Consider the following 15,915-nt stretch of genomic DNA (forward strand, 5'->3'; position numbering starts at 1 on the left):
TGAGCAGCGATGCCACTAACCCTATCCCAAAACCCAGCCTCCAACCCAGGCATGGGCAAACTACGGCCCGGGGGCCATATGAGGCCCGTGAAAGATTTACACCGGCCCAGCAAACTTGAAGAGTTTATATTAATGGTAATTAAGTAATAAAATAGCTTTTCAGTGTTTTGAGAGTGATTTCAATAAAGAGCTAAATACTGTGGGGCTTCAAAGACACATATTTTTATTGTAACGCTTTTGTTCATTTTCAATTGACATTAAAACACATATTTTCTACATATCCCATGATATACTTTTTTTCTCCATAGAGGTGGGCCACCAAAACACTCCATCCCTCTGCTTCTGCTCCGGCCCCTCTGTCAAATCTTAGACTGGGTGTGGCCCACCAGTCAAAAAGTTTGGCCAGCCCTGCTCTAACCCAATCAGAAGCGAACAAGAAGGTGGCATCTTTGATCTCAGAAAACAAAAAGGAAACCGGGGAAAAAAATGCTTTTAAGGTGGACGTGAAGACACAGCGTGTGACGGCGGAAGACGCAGCCTGACTGTAATAAAGCAGCGGCAGCCTGTGTGTCTCCCTCCTTGCTGTCTGTCTGTCTGTCTGTCTGTCTGTCTGTCCTGGTTCTCAGGCCTCCCACGCGGCTGCTGCCGCCGCTGCTGCAGGCTCGCGGCTCGGCACACGCTTTAATTATGCCGCTGTCGTAAATTGGCAGGCCACGCAGCGCCCCCCCCCCCCCCCCCCCCCCACTCCCCCTCTCCGCTCATTAGAGCTCCTCCGAAAGCGGCGCCCACTGCTTCCTCTCGCCCTGCATTTAGCCCGCGTGACGGGCAGCGGGAGAGCCGCGGCTGCGCCTTGATAAGAGAAAAAAAAAAGACTCCGGCGGTGGATGAGTGAAAGTGACGCGAGGCCAGCGGAATGTCAGATTTAGAGGGGAGTGGGAGGAGTGACGAGACGGGGAATGTCTTGATCCGATATAATGAGGCACACGTGAGTTTTTTTTTTTTTTTTTTTTTTTAAAGATTTAATGTCAAGATAAAAACATATTGTGATCATAAAGAGCTGGACTGTCATCCGTCACACTGTTTGGTCATTTGATGGAAGTTTGGTTGGCATGGAGAACCAGCCGCTATTTTATTATTTTTCGTCTCCCTGCTCCCTGAAGAAAAAAAAACGTCCATAAAATCACAACGATCTTCTCTGCAGATCTGAGCTCCGTCACACACTGACTGACGTGTGATATGTAAATGTGAGTGGACTTGCAGGAAGTGTAGGAATGATCTTCCGGGCTTGTCGGTGACGCGGGATTATCTTCTAAGCTCGGCTGAAAACCAGTCGTCCAGATTTAAATCTTTAAATCTCCGACAGATTGAGAGCAAAAATCTTTGAGGAAGTGATCGTCGTCAAAGTGTCGCTTTCACGCTCCGCTGGAGCAGCGACACGTGATCCACAAACCCTCTCTGGATTTCTAGGAAGCAGCAGCAGCAGCAGCAGCAGCAGCATGTTTAGCCCTCTGTTTACAACCTGCTGATAAAAATGATGCTCTGTTGGGCCGTCCATGTGTTTGGAAGGGGACAAAAGAGGACAAGGAGCCAACGCCTGGCTGGAGGTGTGGTCACTGAGCTGAGAGAGGTGTCAGAGCCCTTGGTGACATCACAAATGGCATACTTTTCAGACCCAGCAGAAGAGGTTGTTTGTGATTCGTGGTGAGTTCACTGACAGGAGTCATGACGTCTGTAATGTCAGGTGGTTTTCCTGCTCCAGAATCAAGAATTTGAAGCCCACATTGTTTCTTTAGTGATTTTGTTTGTGTTCTTTTCGTGGTTTAAAAAGTTACATGTACTCTTTAGACGAAAGAAACGAACTCGCTGTCGCTGAAATAATGCATTTGATTTTTATCGCTTTAGAAGAGCCCCTGGCTGGCGCTCCGCCCCCTCTTGTAGCTTCTGTTTTCCCTGCGTATTAGCTGCATTAAAGATGAGGGGAAATCAATTTGAAAGGGAAGCGGCGCTGACAGGTCATCCATCACCGTGTGCCAACGTGTCAGTTTGTTTTGCGGCCGCTGAGGCCGTCGTCCGTTTTCGGGCTGTTGAATTATTAAGAGTCGGCTGCCGTGAAAAACGCTTCACAGAAGCGACAATTTCTCTCGTCCTTGTTTTCTATTCCGTTTTTTCTCGTATCTGATGAGTCTGGAAACTCACTGGTGTCAAAGTCACTTGGTTCTTCAAATTTATTTACCTCTGTTGTCAGGATGAATGGGTGGCTCCATCCCACTGAGCCGCCCAAGTACATCTTGATGTTTTCATTCTCTAGTTTCCCGTTGGATCCGCTAACCTCCACCGCTCTGGTGTCGGCTGGGGCTGAAGGTGAACCTGAATCGCACGCTCCGTCTCTCCTGTCCTCAGCTGGTCTGACACGGTGTGATAAACCCAGCAGCCAGACCGCAGTACTTTCATGTGTGCACATAAAACAAAGGGAATCCTCCCTGGGATCGATAGATAATCACCGTCAAGCCAAAGCGTGTCAAGCTGTTAAAGCCCCGCTAATCCCCTTTATCATCGGCCCTTTTATCCTGCAGACAACAGGCCGGGTATCGAGGTCTGGATCAGCCGTCGCCGCCACCGCCGGCGAGTCGCACGGTCGCAACTGTCACCTGCAGCCATGTCGACACAGCCGGCCAGTTAGCCGCCGATCAACGTCTGTGATGGTTCCACTCGGGTGGATTTACCACCAGGTCGCCTCTTCTCCCCAACTGCGGTAACGGAAGAGGATTTTACAAAACAGGCAGCTTACTTTAAAAGTAGCTATCAATTACGTAGATGTATACCTAGCCAGCGTGTGGCGCTGCGTCGCTTATTTCAAATAAAGTAAAACATTTTTGACACGTAAGGAAGAAAAACAAGAACAATTGTTTGGCTTTAAAACTTAGAGCTGAAATGATGAGGTTGCTAGCCCGCTATCGAGCACAGTGTATTGGGACAGAGACGTCCTAGCTTCAACGTTAACCAATCAGCATCAGTCGAGGAGGAAGAGGCGGAGCTACCGTCAGGAGCTACAATCAGGAACCTTCCTGGTTCCCTCTCTTCCTGTCAAACACTTTCTACGGGCTCTGCAGCAGATGGCTCTACCACTTTTGGAAAGCAGGGGCCCAGTGGTGGTTCCTGCTGTGATGACGACTCTGACGGCTGTCGCCTGGTGTTTTCTCTCTCTTTCTCTCCTCCTTCCTCTCTCTCTCCGTGTCTCTGGGCTCTGTTTTTCTGTTTTCAGTGTGTGTTCAATTGCACGCTGAGCATGACTCCAGTTGTGCGTGGGTTGTGATTCAGCTCCTTGCCGAGACAGCACTGCGTCCATCCTGCACCTGTTGACGCATGTGTGTGCGTGTGTGTATGTGTGTGTATCTGTCTGTCTTCCAGGGGTGTCATCAACCCGGTCCCGCCCACCAAAAGCAGCCGCTCCGCAACGCTGCAGTGCGTCCACGTGGCCGAAGGCCACAGCAAGGCCGTCCTCTGTGTCGACTGCACCGACGACCTCCTCTTCACCGGGTCCAAAGGTCATTACCCACAATCCTCCACACCCCGAGCACTCCTCCCTCTCTCACTGTTAAGAGCTGTCCAGTCGTCACACTTTGGCGTGAAATAATAATAATAATAATAACTGAGCCCCTTTAGCTGTTGGGTTTGGCGACCCCTCTGGTTGAAATGTGCAATTGCAGCTCTCTGTGACCAACTCGGTGGGAGACTGATCCCCTGCAACGGCAACGTAAAAGAGAGAGGAAGAAATGTTTTGCTTATGCGTGACATAAATCTGCGATGTCGAATCCCAAACTAATCCCGCCCTCCACCTGCAGACCGCACCTGCAAGGTATGGAACCTGGTGACGGGCCAGGAGATCATGTCCCTTTCAGGTCACCCCAACAACGTGGTGTCCGTCCGCTACAGCTCTAGCCTGGTCTTCACCGTCTCCACCTCCTACATCAAAGTCTGGGACATCCGCGACTCGGCCAAGTGCATCCGAACGCTGACGTGAGCCTGACCTTCTTTTCCCTCGTGTGTGTGTGTGTGTGTGTGACCAGAAGATGGTGACTCACTGTACATGTGGTCCAACTCGTCTTCGCCGCGGTGGATGATGTCATCCTGCCATTTAACACCCCCGGCTTAAATTTAGAGCCGTTACTCACTGGCATTATGATTTTTGTGTCAAAATCACCACCAAAATATCTCCTTCCCTCGTCGCTTAACGTGATTTTTGGGGTGACGCCTCCTCCGCACTCTCCTCCCTCAGCTCCTCCGGCCAGGTGAATGCTGGTGACACCTGCTCCTCCACCAGCAGCCGGACCGTCACCATCCCGGCCGGAGAGAACCAGATCAACCAGATCGCTCTCAACCCTCACGGAACCGTTCTGTACGCCGCCGCCGGGAACTCGGTCCGAGTCTGGGACCTACGGAGGTAACGCTGGCCGTAAGCGTAGCAGGAAGAATGTAACCGCATGGAAACTTTAACAATGGGCAGCGGTAGTGGTCAAGTTGTCTGTGTTCTGTTAGATCCATTTGGAAAACTCCAGACTCCGGGTATAGAGGCTAATCTGCATCCTTACAGCTATGATCTAGCCTGTGAACAGTGTCTATGTCAGCGCGGATGCTGCAGTTTGATTTTCTAATTTCAAGAAGAGCAAAGGCCTAGTAGCAACTTTTCTCAGCTCCTCTGGTAGAAAAAAAGCACAATGAGGTTGAAATCCGATTGGCCCGCTTATGAAACTGTCTTCAGGGTGCATCTTAAGCTCCGCCTCCTTGCTCCAGGTTTGCCTCCACCGGGAAGCTCATCGGCCACCTGGGTCCAGTCATGTGTCTGACCGTGGATCAGTCCGGAAACAACCAGGACCTGGTGATCACCGGCTCCAAGGACCACTACATCAAGGTGGGCCTCCACCGAACCACCGGATAGCAGCCTGATGCTTCGAGACGTTCCTCCTCAGACCTGATCCTTTTTTATTTATTTCTAAACCGGTTGCAGCTGTTTGACGTCAGCGAGGGCTCCCTTGGAAGCGTGGGAGCCGCCCACAACTTTGAGCCGCCACACTACGACGGCATCGAGTCGCTGGTGATCCAGGGTGACATGTTCTTCAGCGGCTCCCGGGACAACGGCATCAAGAAGTGGGACCTGGACCGCAAAGATCTGCTGCAGGTAGTTCGGCCTTTTTTTTTTTCTCGGTAGAGCGGGTTGTCCAACGACTGTTTACGGTTCGAATCCCACTCCATCCCACTCTCTGTCTGTGTGTCCTTGGGCAAGACACTTTTCCCACATGTATGCCTTGTATGAATGTGAGTAGTGGTGCTGGTCGGAGGAGGAGGGGGCGTTTGGCACAAATTGGCAGCCACGCGTCCTTGAGTCTTCCCCAATGCAGTGTGTGACTACACATACACAGAGTGCTTTGAGTGAGCACTATACAAATCCATTATTACTATTATTATTATTATTATTACTACTATTATTATTATTATTATTATTATTGTTATTATTATTATTATTATTATTATTATTATTATTCGGGACTGAGCCTCAGCGAAGGCCTGCTCTCGGTATTATTATTATTATTATTGCTATTATTATTATTATTGTTGTTGATGTTGTTGTTGTTATAAGTATTCGACCCGACCTGATGGAGGTTTTCTAACTGACTGTCTGACAGCAAGTCCCAAATGCCCACCGGGACTGGGTCTGTGCGCTGGGCGTGGTCCCCGGTTCTTCGGCCCTGCTGAGCGGCTGCAGGGGCGGCGTCCTCAAGCTGTGGCACACGGACACGCTGGGCACCCTGGGAGAAGTGAAGGGCCACGAGAGCCCCATCAACAGCATCTCCACCAACAGCAGCCACCTGTTCACCGCCTCCGAGTGAGTCTACGTGTGTGTGTGTGTGTGTGTGTGTGTGTGTGTGTGTGTGTGTGTGTGTGTTTGCGCGCGCGCGTGTGTGTGTGTGTGCGTGCGTGCGTTTGTGTGTGGCCACTTTAAATCTTTATGGCACCAAGTGCTAACCACGCCCCCAAAATCAGTTGCTCACCCAGCGTACATGCTGAATACATCTGTGGCCACCTGGTTACTTCCGCATCATGGAGCATGTAGCAGTAGCGTCGCTTCCCATCATGCCTCTGTAACTCAGGTGATGAATCAGAACGTAATCAGCCAATCAGAATGAGCCAAGGCACAACTCCTAATGGAAGAAACCGCTGGGAAGAAAGTATATACTGGAGATTTTTTTTTTTTAAGTCCATGATTTAAAAATATACAATAGAAAGATTAATTGTGATTAATCTATGATTAAACCATGATTTTGGTTGAAGGCATCCAGTCTGCCATTTTATGGGTGTTTAATTATGTATCGTTGTCTACGGGGAGTTTTTTCTTTTTGGTGGGGGTCACATGGAATTTTGGCTGCAGTACTTCGAGTGGCCACTAGTACAAATTCGCCATTTTGGAAGGCAGGTATCTAGTTCTTTTGATATATCCAAGGTCCCCGACAGGTTCAACATTCTCTCTTCCTGTCTTCCAGTGACCGGACGGTGAAGATCTGGCGAGCTCGCGGTGGACTGGACAGCACCTTAGAGGCGACTGACAATGCGGACGAGGTGGCTAGCAACTGAAAGGAAGCCACCGACTGGGTTCTGAATCCTCCCACGATGCTCCTGCCCTGCACTTTGACCGCGAACTGCACTGCACGGCTCACGCAGCACCCCGAACTTCCAAAACACACCGTTTCAGCCCAAAATATTCAATCCTGACAGAAAACTAAAACCAGCGTTGTGATTTGGGTTCCGTTAGCGCCACCACAAATTAGCTTGACATGTTGCTAACGACGATCGATTGTAGGCAGGAGTATGGGTAGCTGTGTGCTTTGGAAAATTTAAATAAATTGGACAGGAAGTAGAGTGTTTTAGGACTGAAAGGCAAGAGGAGCTAATGGGCTGCTAGCTGGTCTTTGCATCTCATTCCTCTTCGGTCTCGTGGGCTTGTTGAAGTTGAGGTTTCTGTGCGCACCAAAAGCAGAACTAGTGTCTCCGACACTCCTTTAGCACCACCCCATCCCCTCATTATAAATGCACAACAAAAGTGGCTTCTCTGTACACGTAAACGACAAATCTCTGCTCCCTCAACGTGCCTCTCTTCCTTTAGTCCTCCTAAATTCCTGCTGCTGTTATAAAATCAGCGACCAAAATTGTGTGAGACTTATTGTCGTTTTAGTTGTCATTGTCCAGTGTTGCACTTGAGAGAGGAACACACCTCACACACAAGCCCTTCCCACCACCCCTCCACCCCCCAAAGAGAGAAAGCTCAAACCTTTGGAAAATGTTAGTGTGATGTAAAATTTAATGCTAGAATGACATAGCTGGTTAGCTCTGCCTAGCTTGAGTTCAATGATGTGATTGAAAAGAAAACAAAAACTTTCCAAATCCACACATTTCACAACAACAAATGATAATGTTATCATTGGTACTGGACTTCATTCCAGATGGCTCTTGCTGGCACCGACCACTTAATGCCAAGCTAGCTAAGCTAACTAGCCTGTAGTATCCAGTGTAGTCTCCAAATTGTCGAGCTTCTACGTTAACTCTTGAGCACTTGTGAAAATAGAAACAACAACACAATGAGTCTGTGGGAAACACTTTGATCCATGTTTAAATGTGAGCAGGTGTCCGTGTCCACGTGTCGTACGTAAAAGGAAACCGGTTGCGCTAGCGTTAGCGCTCACTGAAGCCACACTACTGAGTCAAACTGTCACGCTGCTACGTTGTGTGCTCACCTACTTGTGATGCAGCTTGAGGGCTCCTCGTTAAGGACTCTTTGTATGTTGGTGTGTGTGTGTGTGTGTGTGTGTGTGTGTGTGTGTGTGTGTGTGTGTGTGTGTGTGTGTGTGTGTGTGTGCGCGCGCCTGCGTGTGGTGATCACGCATCATCTGGACAGCAGAGGCCTTCCGACGCTTTTATCTCTAAGGGGACCCACCCCAGAGTTCCTTGCCAGATCTGTCTGTCACTGTTTGTGTGCTTTTGAAAAGTAAAAAAAAAAAATAGAAAGAAAATCACGATTGTAGACATTATTTAATCATATCTAATGTATGTGACCTGTATTGTAAAAAAACAACAACAAGAAACATAAGAATCTGACTGAATGTTTTGTTTTTGTGGGACCACGAATGGAAACCATCAGAAACTGAAAGGACCACGATGGACGAGCAGTATTACAGCTGTGGTTTGGAGGCGTTGTGTTTAGTGGTCTGTGATTGTTTCATTTTCTTCTTCATCTTTTTTCCTTCTTTTGTTTGTTACGTTTCCTCCTCCACCACCCCCCCGCTCCCTCCTTCCTCTGGAGGTCTAGTAGCCTTTCTGAGATGACGGACTCCGTAGCGATTCTAATGTCAGATGCCTGGTGAGAATAAACACCATCTGTCAAAAACAATAAGTGGCTCTTTGTGCGTCTGTCTCTCTCTCTCTCTGTCTCTGTGTGTATGCGTGTGTGTTGTCTAGATTTGCTTGCTGAGTGATTGCGCTTAATAGATGTGTGGGGTTGGACCACGATATCGAGCTGTTTTCTAATTGGGAAACGCTTAAAATATTGTTGAAAATCTTGTTTTTTTTTTGTTTTTTTTTTAAGGCTTGTAGTTGTAGTTCACTACAAGCCTAAAAAAGGAGCATTTTTAATCTCACATTTTAACAGTTTGTTAGCCAGTTGCGTAACTCACAGTCAAACGCCTCACTTCTCAAGTGTGTTTGTCGACAAGCAAATTTGGCTGAGCGGATTTCAGTTGTTATTAAATTTAATCCATCCGGTGCATTTTGTAATTTGCATAAAGAAGAAGGTCATTCTAGATGCATCTGATTTTGAAAGTTAATTTCTCGATGCATCAAATTCAAAGTTCTATATTGCGAATTTCTGCATCTGGAAGTGATTCCTCTTCCTCCTCTCCGTCAGTTGTCCTGGTGGAATCTAGTCACCAAACTGGTTTATTTTGACCAGAAGGGGGCAGAAGCACCACCAGCAGCAGGGGCTGATGGACTCAGAAGTCGTTGGAGCGGTTAAAAGCAGGAGGGATCTGAAGCCCGGGGGCTGACGAGGAAACCTGTCCGCTGCCCTACGACGAAGGTCTCCAGACTGAATCCCTCCTGGGAGCCTTGGGGACCTCGCTGACCTTGTTTGAAAAGATCAGGATGAATCAATACGGCAGTTTTAACCAGGGAAATGGAGATGGAGGAGTGAGTCAGTTAGTTTAGTTGAGCCTTCACGCAGCTGTGAAACTAAAAGGTTAATTTAGTTCCGTAATGTGTTGAAATCCATGCGAACATTGACATTTTTGCTTAGTTATTGGCACCAGCTCATTAGGGTCATTTGTACTCCGATACATCAATGTGTCTCCTCTGGTTTTCTACGTTTGAGAGGGAGCTCACAGGAATTGTCTGGAAAGGGGCGGGGCCTACTCTAAAATGAAAAGCCCTCTGATTGGACGGACCTCCTTCCTGTCTCGGTCGCTGCAAACCACTTTAGATGTTTCACTGGGAGTGAAACGAGCCGGTTGCAACACGAGCCTCGTCACTTCCCAAGCTGTTAGCCTCAATAGTGGGCGGAGTTTAACTCAAGCGTGTTCTTTTCTGGTGATTTTCTGGCCTTCATTATTTTTTTTTAAATGACTAAAAGACCCTAATGGAAAAATCTACAATAGAAAGATTTGGTCTAACTTGCATTTCAGGTCACAGTTGTCCTGTCAGCCGTTTTAAAGGCGTTTATTTTTGTATTGCAATCTATGGGGGAAAAAAATGCTTTTTGGACCAATGGGATTTTTTCTTTTTTTTTTGCTGCAGTACATTGAGTGGCCACTGGGGGAAAAAAATTGTTCCACCGCCACATTGCCAGTCTTGTATCCAGTTCTTATTATACATCCATGACACAGACACAAACAGGCAGCAGCCTACTGTTCCTGCTCCGCCTCTTTTCCCGCCAGCAGAGCGGTGATTGGTGCTGCCACAGTTTGGCTGCAGCTTTTCTTGAAGGGCGTGTGACGATTCAAACATGATCCAACTGTTTTGCATTCTGTCTTGATGAGAGTTGTTAATGAAGTGTTTTTTGAGCCCTTAGTGGATTCTGACAGGCTGCACCAATCAGCAGTGCGCTCAGCTCAACACCATGTCTCCTGGACTGGTTCAGCACCTTCCCAGCCCTCTGGAGCATCTGGAGAGGCTGCAGTTTCTGTTGCTGTGAACCTCAGGGTCCCTCACACGTGTGTCCCTATCTCACGTGTGTGCGCGTGAGTGGCTGGTCAGCGGCCTCTTCCTTTGATGGCAGTCTATTAATCCTCATCTTAAAAAAAAAAAAAAAAGAAAAGAAAAAAAAACAGCACAAGCAGCTGTTTCTCAAGATGCAGAGATGAGCACATTTTTCTGCGGGCTGGTCGGCCGGATCTTTGCAGCCCTCCGAGGACGACGGCTTCTGGCTGAGTCAGCGCGGCCTGGATTGAAAGAACCCTCGGTATAGAACAATGTGAGACCACACACCGGGTGTTTCCTTCCTAATTAACGTGGCATAAAAAAAAACCCTGTTAAATCACCATCGAACACGTGGACCAGGGTGCAAACGTGGGGGTTCCACTGCGGCTCTGCGAGTTATGTTCACCACATTGTCGCCGCTTTTGTGCGTGTTTGCTTTCACTGCCTGGTCATTTCAATATGGATGTGTGGGAATAATGTACAAGCATAACCAGACTGTTCTGTTTGTTTTTTGTGTTGTTTTTTTTTTTGATGAGATCATCGTAAAATCTCCCGAGGAGTGAAGCACATCCGCTCGTCTGGCATTTCACACTATTAGCGTCGCCCGTTGTGCATTATTCATGAGCTGCTGAGCGTCCTTGCCCTAAATGCTGAGATTACAGGTAGCGTGGGGGTGTCTCCAGTGAATTTTCTGCCGCTGCTCAGAAGTTTATGTCTGCAACTGTGTGCGCACATTTGCGTATGTGTGTGTGTGTTGATTTGTTGGGTTATTATAGCAAGAGTTACCGAAGACACTTTTTCATTCAAAGAGCTCTGTGGAGGTTTGCTCTGAAAATAAGGCACAAGCCCAAAGTGATTTTTCAAAAAGAAATAAAAGAAAAGTGCAACTTTGAAAAAAAAGATGGTGTAGATGAGAAGTCTCAAAATTAGCTCTTTGAGCAGATTAAACACATAATTCTCACACATTTTAACGACATCGGGACGTATGAAGGCACGATAGTCCCACGACGGCTGATTTTCATCCAGAGACGACCGAAGATCTGGGAGACAAAAACCCAAACAAGGCAGCCCAAACTGAAAACCTCCAAAAAAAGAACAGATTACAACAAGCAATTTGCTTGACCCAAGCAATATAAAGGAATTGGTCCTGAAAGAACAATATTTAATTAAATTTTCTAATTTTTTTTCTTCTTCTCAGCACCTTCATCAAAGTGCAATGGCTGCTATGAATAATCTGTCCGCACCAAACTCCTCTCCAAAGGCTTGTAACAGCTGACAAGAAGCAGTGATATCAAATCATGTCTGAGGTAATAGCAGTGATAGAACATTTGAGGGCGCCCACTAAAGCCCAGCGGCCAATTAGCCTCTCTATAATCATTCACTGATTCCTAATTGCAAGTGATCAAAGTCAACATTTTATCCGGATCGCTCCCTCAGCTGCTGCTCCTAATATTGAAGAGTCGCTGAACAGATCACATCACAAACTTCCGTGCCGGCTCCCAGCGGAGCTAATCGTGTTAACTTCTTTCAAGGCAATATATTTAGAAATTATTGCTTGGTTTAACTCGTGCTAGCATTCTATCTCTAGGTGTTTGGTCAGTTGACGCGCTATGACGGGGAGGCTGAAGCCACTCTGCTATAGCCACAGCAGCTTCCCAGGCTGATAAAACCAGTTTATTTCTGTTTTGTTCTGCAGCAATGGGAGCTTTTCAGGGACTTAAAAGTCGCCTTGACGCCTTTTGTTCCCGATCGTATTTCTCATCTTGCTGTTGAAGTGCTTTATCTCAACATGGAAAATAAGAAGACTGATTGTGACATACTTCAGGTTTGCCTTGGCCAAAGATTTCTGCAAATGAATAGTTGTTGCTGTAGTTGTTGGAAATCTGATGACAAACGTGTTTCTTATCTCTCTTCCAGCCTTCTACCTCAAAACTAAGGTGGTTGGTCCTATTATTTTTTTGAACACAACAAATGTTAAATTAAGACTTTTTGTGCTGTTGGTGACAACCCGTTCCAATCCTGAACACAGTGTACTTCTTGACACTTTGTGAAAAAAACAACAACCCACTGAATGTGTGAAACCGAAAGCTCTTCCACTCAAATGTTGATTGTGTATCTGTCATTAAAAAGAACAAAAACAATACTGAGACAGACAATGTGCTGGACACAGGTGGCGCCGGGGGGACTGTAGCGTAACTGGACATAATTTTTGTCCCCAAACGAGTCTCATGCGTTCTTTCATTGTGCAAAGCATGACTCACAAACACTGGAAATGCACATATGCAGAAGGACTGTTTTCATCCACGGTGACTGTTTTAACCACAGTTCACTGCATTGGGTGGTAGTTACATTCAGCTGTGGCTATTTTATTTTTCTTCTCTATTTGTATTCATCACATGAAAAAAACCCCCAAAAAAACCAACACTCGGCTTCGTGTGCAAATTCAGCAGGTGTTTGACCCACAAGATGAACTCCCTTTCTGTCCGTCTTGACAGTAATTGGAGCTGACGTGCAAATTCCTGCCTTTAACTGCGCTCAGTTTCATGCTGGGACTGCTAATTGAGTTTGTGGTGCTCAGGTGGCATTTGCTATCCACAAGAGAGGTTCCTGTCCAATCACAGTTGGTCTTTCCCGACCTAACCTGAAAAGACAAGGCATTGTCCGCGTGACGTCCGCGTGTCGCACAGCATGTGACCAACTGTCCTCTGCATTCATTTAATGCAAGGAGCAATGTGTACTTGAGTTTTGCTACGCTTCAGGGACAATTAAAAAACGGTTTCAAGGTTTTAGCTAGCTTGGAACTACAAAGAGTGTGTTTCTGTGTGCTCAGCTAACTTTATGGTCGTGCACAAACACTGTCAGTAACAAAAACAACATAACAAAATACAACTTCCCAATAAAAAAACACACAAAAAACCCCCCTCCTTCAGCCAGATATTCCAATAAAATTTGATTTTTTTTTTTTAAGAAGTTGGGTCCCACACATATACTTCCTCCCACTGTGTGTGTGTGTGTGTGTGTGTGTGTGTGTGTGTGTGTGTGTGTGTGTGTGTGTGTGTGTGTGTGTGTGCGTGCGTGTCCATCCGAGTCTCCCCTGCCGAACACTCCGACCGAGGCGCACACAACCGCTGCTCCTCTCTTCCGCACGCAGTCACACACTCACTCACATACACAGCCACGCAAACAGCGAAGCGGCTGCGTGTCTCTCCTCGCTGCGGAGCTTCCCTCCATCCATCCTCCCTCCTCCTTCCCTCAACATCACCACCACCACCACCATCATCATCATCATCATCATCATCTTCATCGCCTCATCCACCACTCGGGTGCTTCTCTTCCTTCACCCCCCTCCTCCTCCTCCTCCTCCTCCTCCTCCTCCACCACAACCACCACCTCATTCCTTTCTCCACCCCAGACGGACGGACGGACGGTCCCTCTCATGCCGCCTGCTCGCCGCGGGATCCGCGGCGCTGTGTGACCGAGCGAGCGAGCGAGCGACCGGGCGGCATCATGATGAACATGGCGTGCATCGCGGACGCAGACCCCTTCACCGCCGCGATACCCGCCACCAAAGTTGAGCTGACGGTGTCATGCAGGTGAGTGGCGAGCCGCCGTCGAATGGGTTTGTGTGTGAAAACCGCTTCGACTACTCTTTTGCGTCTTCTCTTCTTGTTCCTTCTTCATGTTTCAATACGGACGGCGCGCGGAGAGAATTCGCGCCACAAACTCGGCGCGCGGCTTCAAATTCTTCCTCTCAGCGCACAGTCGCGACTGGTTTTCGTCTAAAAGGTCTGGTTTATTTTACACCTAAAGGGCTGAATTATCGTTATTAACATATATATATATTTATTTTTTAAAGGGTCAGTCGTTTCGTCGAGCGGCATTTCCGGTTCCCGGATGCCTCTCTGTGTCGATTCCGGGGGTAGAAGCGGGCAGCTAGAGGGAAATCCTTCCTCCGCTCGGCTGATGGAGGTCAGAGTTGACGCGTCTTTACTGTACTTGGTGCTGCCACGGTGTTTGGTCTGTCGGTCCCAGTCAGCAGCCTCCTCTCCGACCTCTCAGAGGCTGAGGGAAAGCCACAGCGAATGACGCTGATTTAGTTGCTCGGCTGGCTGTGATGGAATGCTTCACACCCTAACCGAGGGCATTCCCGTTGCCTTTCATCAGGAACCAGAGGTAGAAGCTTTTCACTCGGACTTATGCAGAAACCAGGAGGAATCCCTCTGTCCGCTCTGGTTCACTGTATTCATGCGGAATGTTGTGCATTCATCGCTGCTTCCGGAACTGAGACGCTTGTAGACTTGTAGGCTGACTGATGGAGTCGGTAGAAAAGATAAATTCACATGATTTGATGCCTGTAAAAATTCAAATAGTTATTAGTGCCCTTTTATTGTGAAAAAAGAGGGGATTCTTAAGAAATCCTTGGGGGTGCCGTTGTGACAGAACAGTCAGAAAATGGACGGACAGCCGTGGGATTCACCTGGCCTCTGATGTTTGTTTGTTTGAAACGGTTAAGAACGACTGGCCGTGAAGGAGTGTGAGTCATCTACCCTCCCCCTGTTTTGGACTGAACTCTGCTCTTCTGTGCAAACCCGAGGCGTGAGCGGCGGCGGCGGCTCTCAATGTATACACGGAAGCATGAATAGCGTAGTGACTAACCGGAACCACGTTTCTTTCGTAGTTGTGCAGGAGGAGATTTTGAGTCAGTCGGAGCTTGCAGGCTCCTCCGACACTTACCGAATATAAGTCACCTCGCACAAAAGGAGGCCGTGGACGGCGGGCGAGTCGTGACGGCCAAAGGCTTCCCCATTATTTGGAATTTGTTTCCCAGTTGCCACTTCCGTTTGTTTGCACTCTTAATGTGCTCCCTGCAGAGACAATGCACCGTTTTCCGTTGTTGGTCTTAGTTTGAGATGATGGGCGACATTGTCTGAGGCGGGAGTTCGAAAAGACCGCTGTGCCGCGCTAACAAAAAAAAACCCACTAAGCCGCCAGAGCCTCCAGGCGGCTGCGGCGAGGAGATACCGAGACAATAACTTGTTGTTTCTCCCGTTAACTGACTGCTCACCAGATCAGTGGTAGTGATTTATGGAGCGGTGGAATGCGTAGTCAACACTCTCGGTGTTTCCATTACTCTTGAATGCCCACAATCTAAATAAACAGTTGAACAACTGCTATTGGAAACACCAGCATTTCGAAAAGAAAAAAAACTAAAAGGCCTGTATCTGCACAGACCTGTCCATATGGATGTACTGAGGATTAGGTGGAAATTTTTCCCAAACCTCACAATGTGTCAGCATCTTTCAGGATGCAATCAGGGATGCGATTATCCCGGTAATCTGCCATTCATTGTCTCCATTAAAGGCTCAATCCGTCAATCAAACTAACCTGATCTCAGAAACCTTCAAAAGAAGATGGAATAACACTCCCCGCCAATTTCTGAAGGATTCCCCGCTTGTCTAGAGGAGGTTGAGTCGACGCCCTTGGCGACCTCAGCGGCACTAAATTTACCCATTGTGAGCCTGTGGGCGCTGGGACTCTCCCACTTCAGCATCTGTGGAGCTACGGAGGCGTTCCCCTCTGGAGAGATGCCTAAAGATCTCCGGCGGAAAAGCCCTCCTTCACTCAGATAATGAACAGACATGCAAAGTCGCTGAGTGTGTCGTCGGGCAGAAGAAGTGA

The 15,915-nt window shown here is 47.8% G+C and overlaps 2 protein-coding genes across 2 annotated transcripts in view; both read left to right on the forward strand.

Annotated features, from left to right (window-relative positions):
* Positions 1 to 8,440, forward strand: part of LOC142889924 (kinesin-like protein KIF21A) — a 40,488-nt gene extending 32,048 nt beyond the window's left edge. Inside the window, exons 28-34 of the mRNA XM_076028604.1 lie at positions 3,409 to 3,545; positions 3,843 to 4,017; positions 4,277 to 4,441; positions 4,792 to 4,909; positions 5,006 to 5,176; positions 5,682 to 5,881; positions 6,537 to 8,440. Of these exons, the coding sequence (XP_075884719.1) occupies positions 3,409 to 3,545; positions 3,843 to 4,017; positions 4,277 to 4,441; positions 4,792 to 4,909; positions 5,006 to 5,176; positions 5,682 to 5,881; positions 6,537 to 6,627 (1,057 nt within the window). The 3' untranslated portion in view covers positions 6,628 to 8,440. The remainder of the gene's footprint in view (positions 1 to 3,408; positions 3,546 to 3,842; positions 4,018 to 4,276; positions 4,442 to 4,791; positions 4,910 to 5,005; positions 5,177 to 5,681; positions 5,882 to 6,536) is intronic.
* Positions 8,441 to 13,612: 5,172 nt separating this feature from the next.
* LOC142889925 (copine-8-like) overlaps positions 13,613 to 15,915 on the forward strand; it is a 41,522-nt gene continuing 39,219 nt past the window's right edge. The window contains exon 1 of the mRNA XM_076028605.1: positions 13,613 to 13,829. Within this exon, the coding sequence (XP_075884720.1) occupies positions 13,744 to 13,829 (86 nt within the window). The 5' untranslated portion in view covers positions 13,613 to 13,743. The remainder of the gene's footprint in view (positions 13,830 to 15,915) is intronic.

This window comes from Nelusetta ayraudi, unplaced genomic scaffold (genome assembly GCF_046127955.1).
Source record: "Nelusetta ayraudi isolate G7.1 ecotype Tasmania unplaced genomic scaffold, CSIRO-AGI_Nayr_v1 ptg000026l, whole genome shotgun sequence".
Taxonomy (NCBI): domain Eukaryota; kingdom Metazoa; phylum Chordata; class Actinopteri; order Tetraodontiformes; family Monacanthidae; genus Nelusetta; species Nelusetta ayraudi.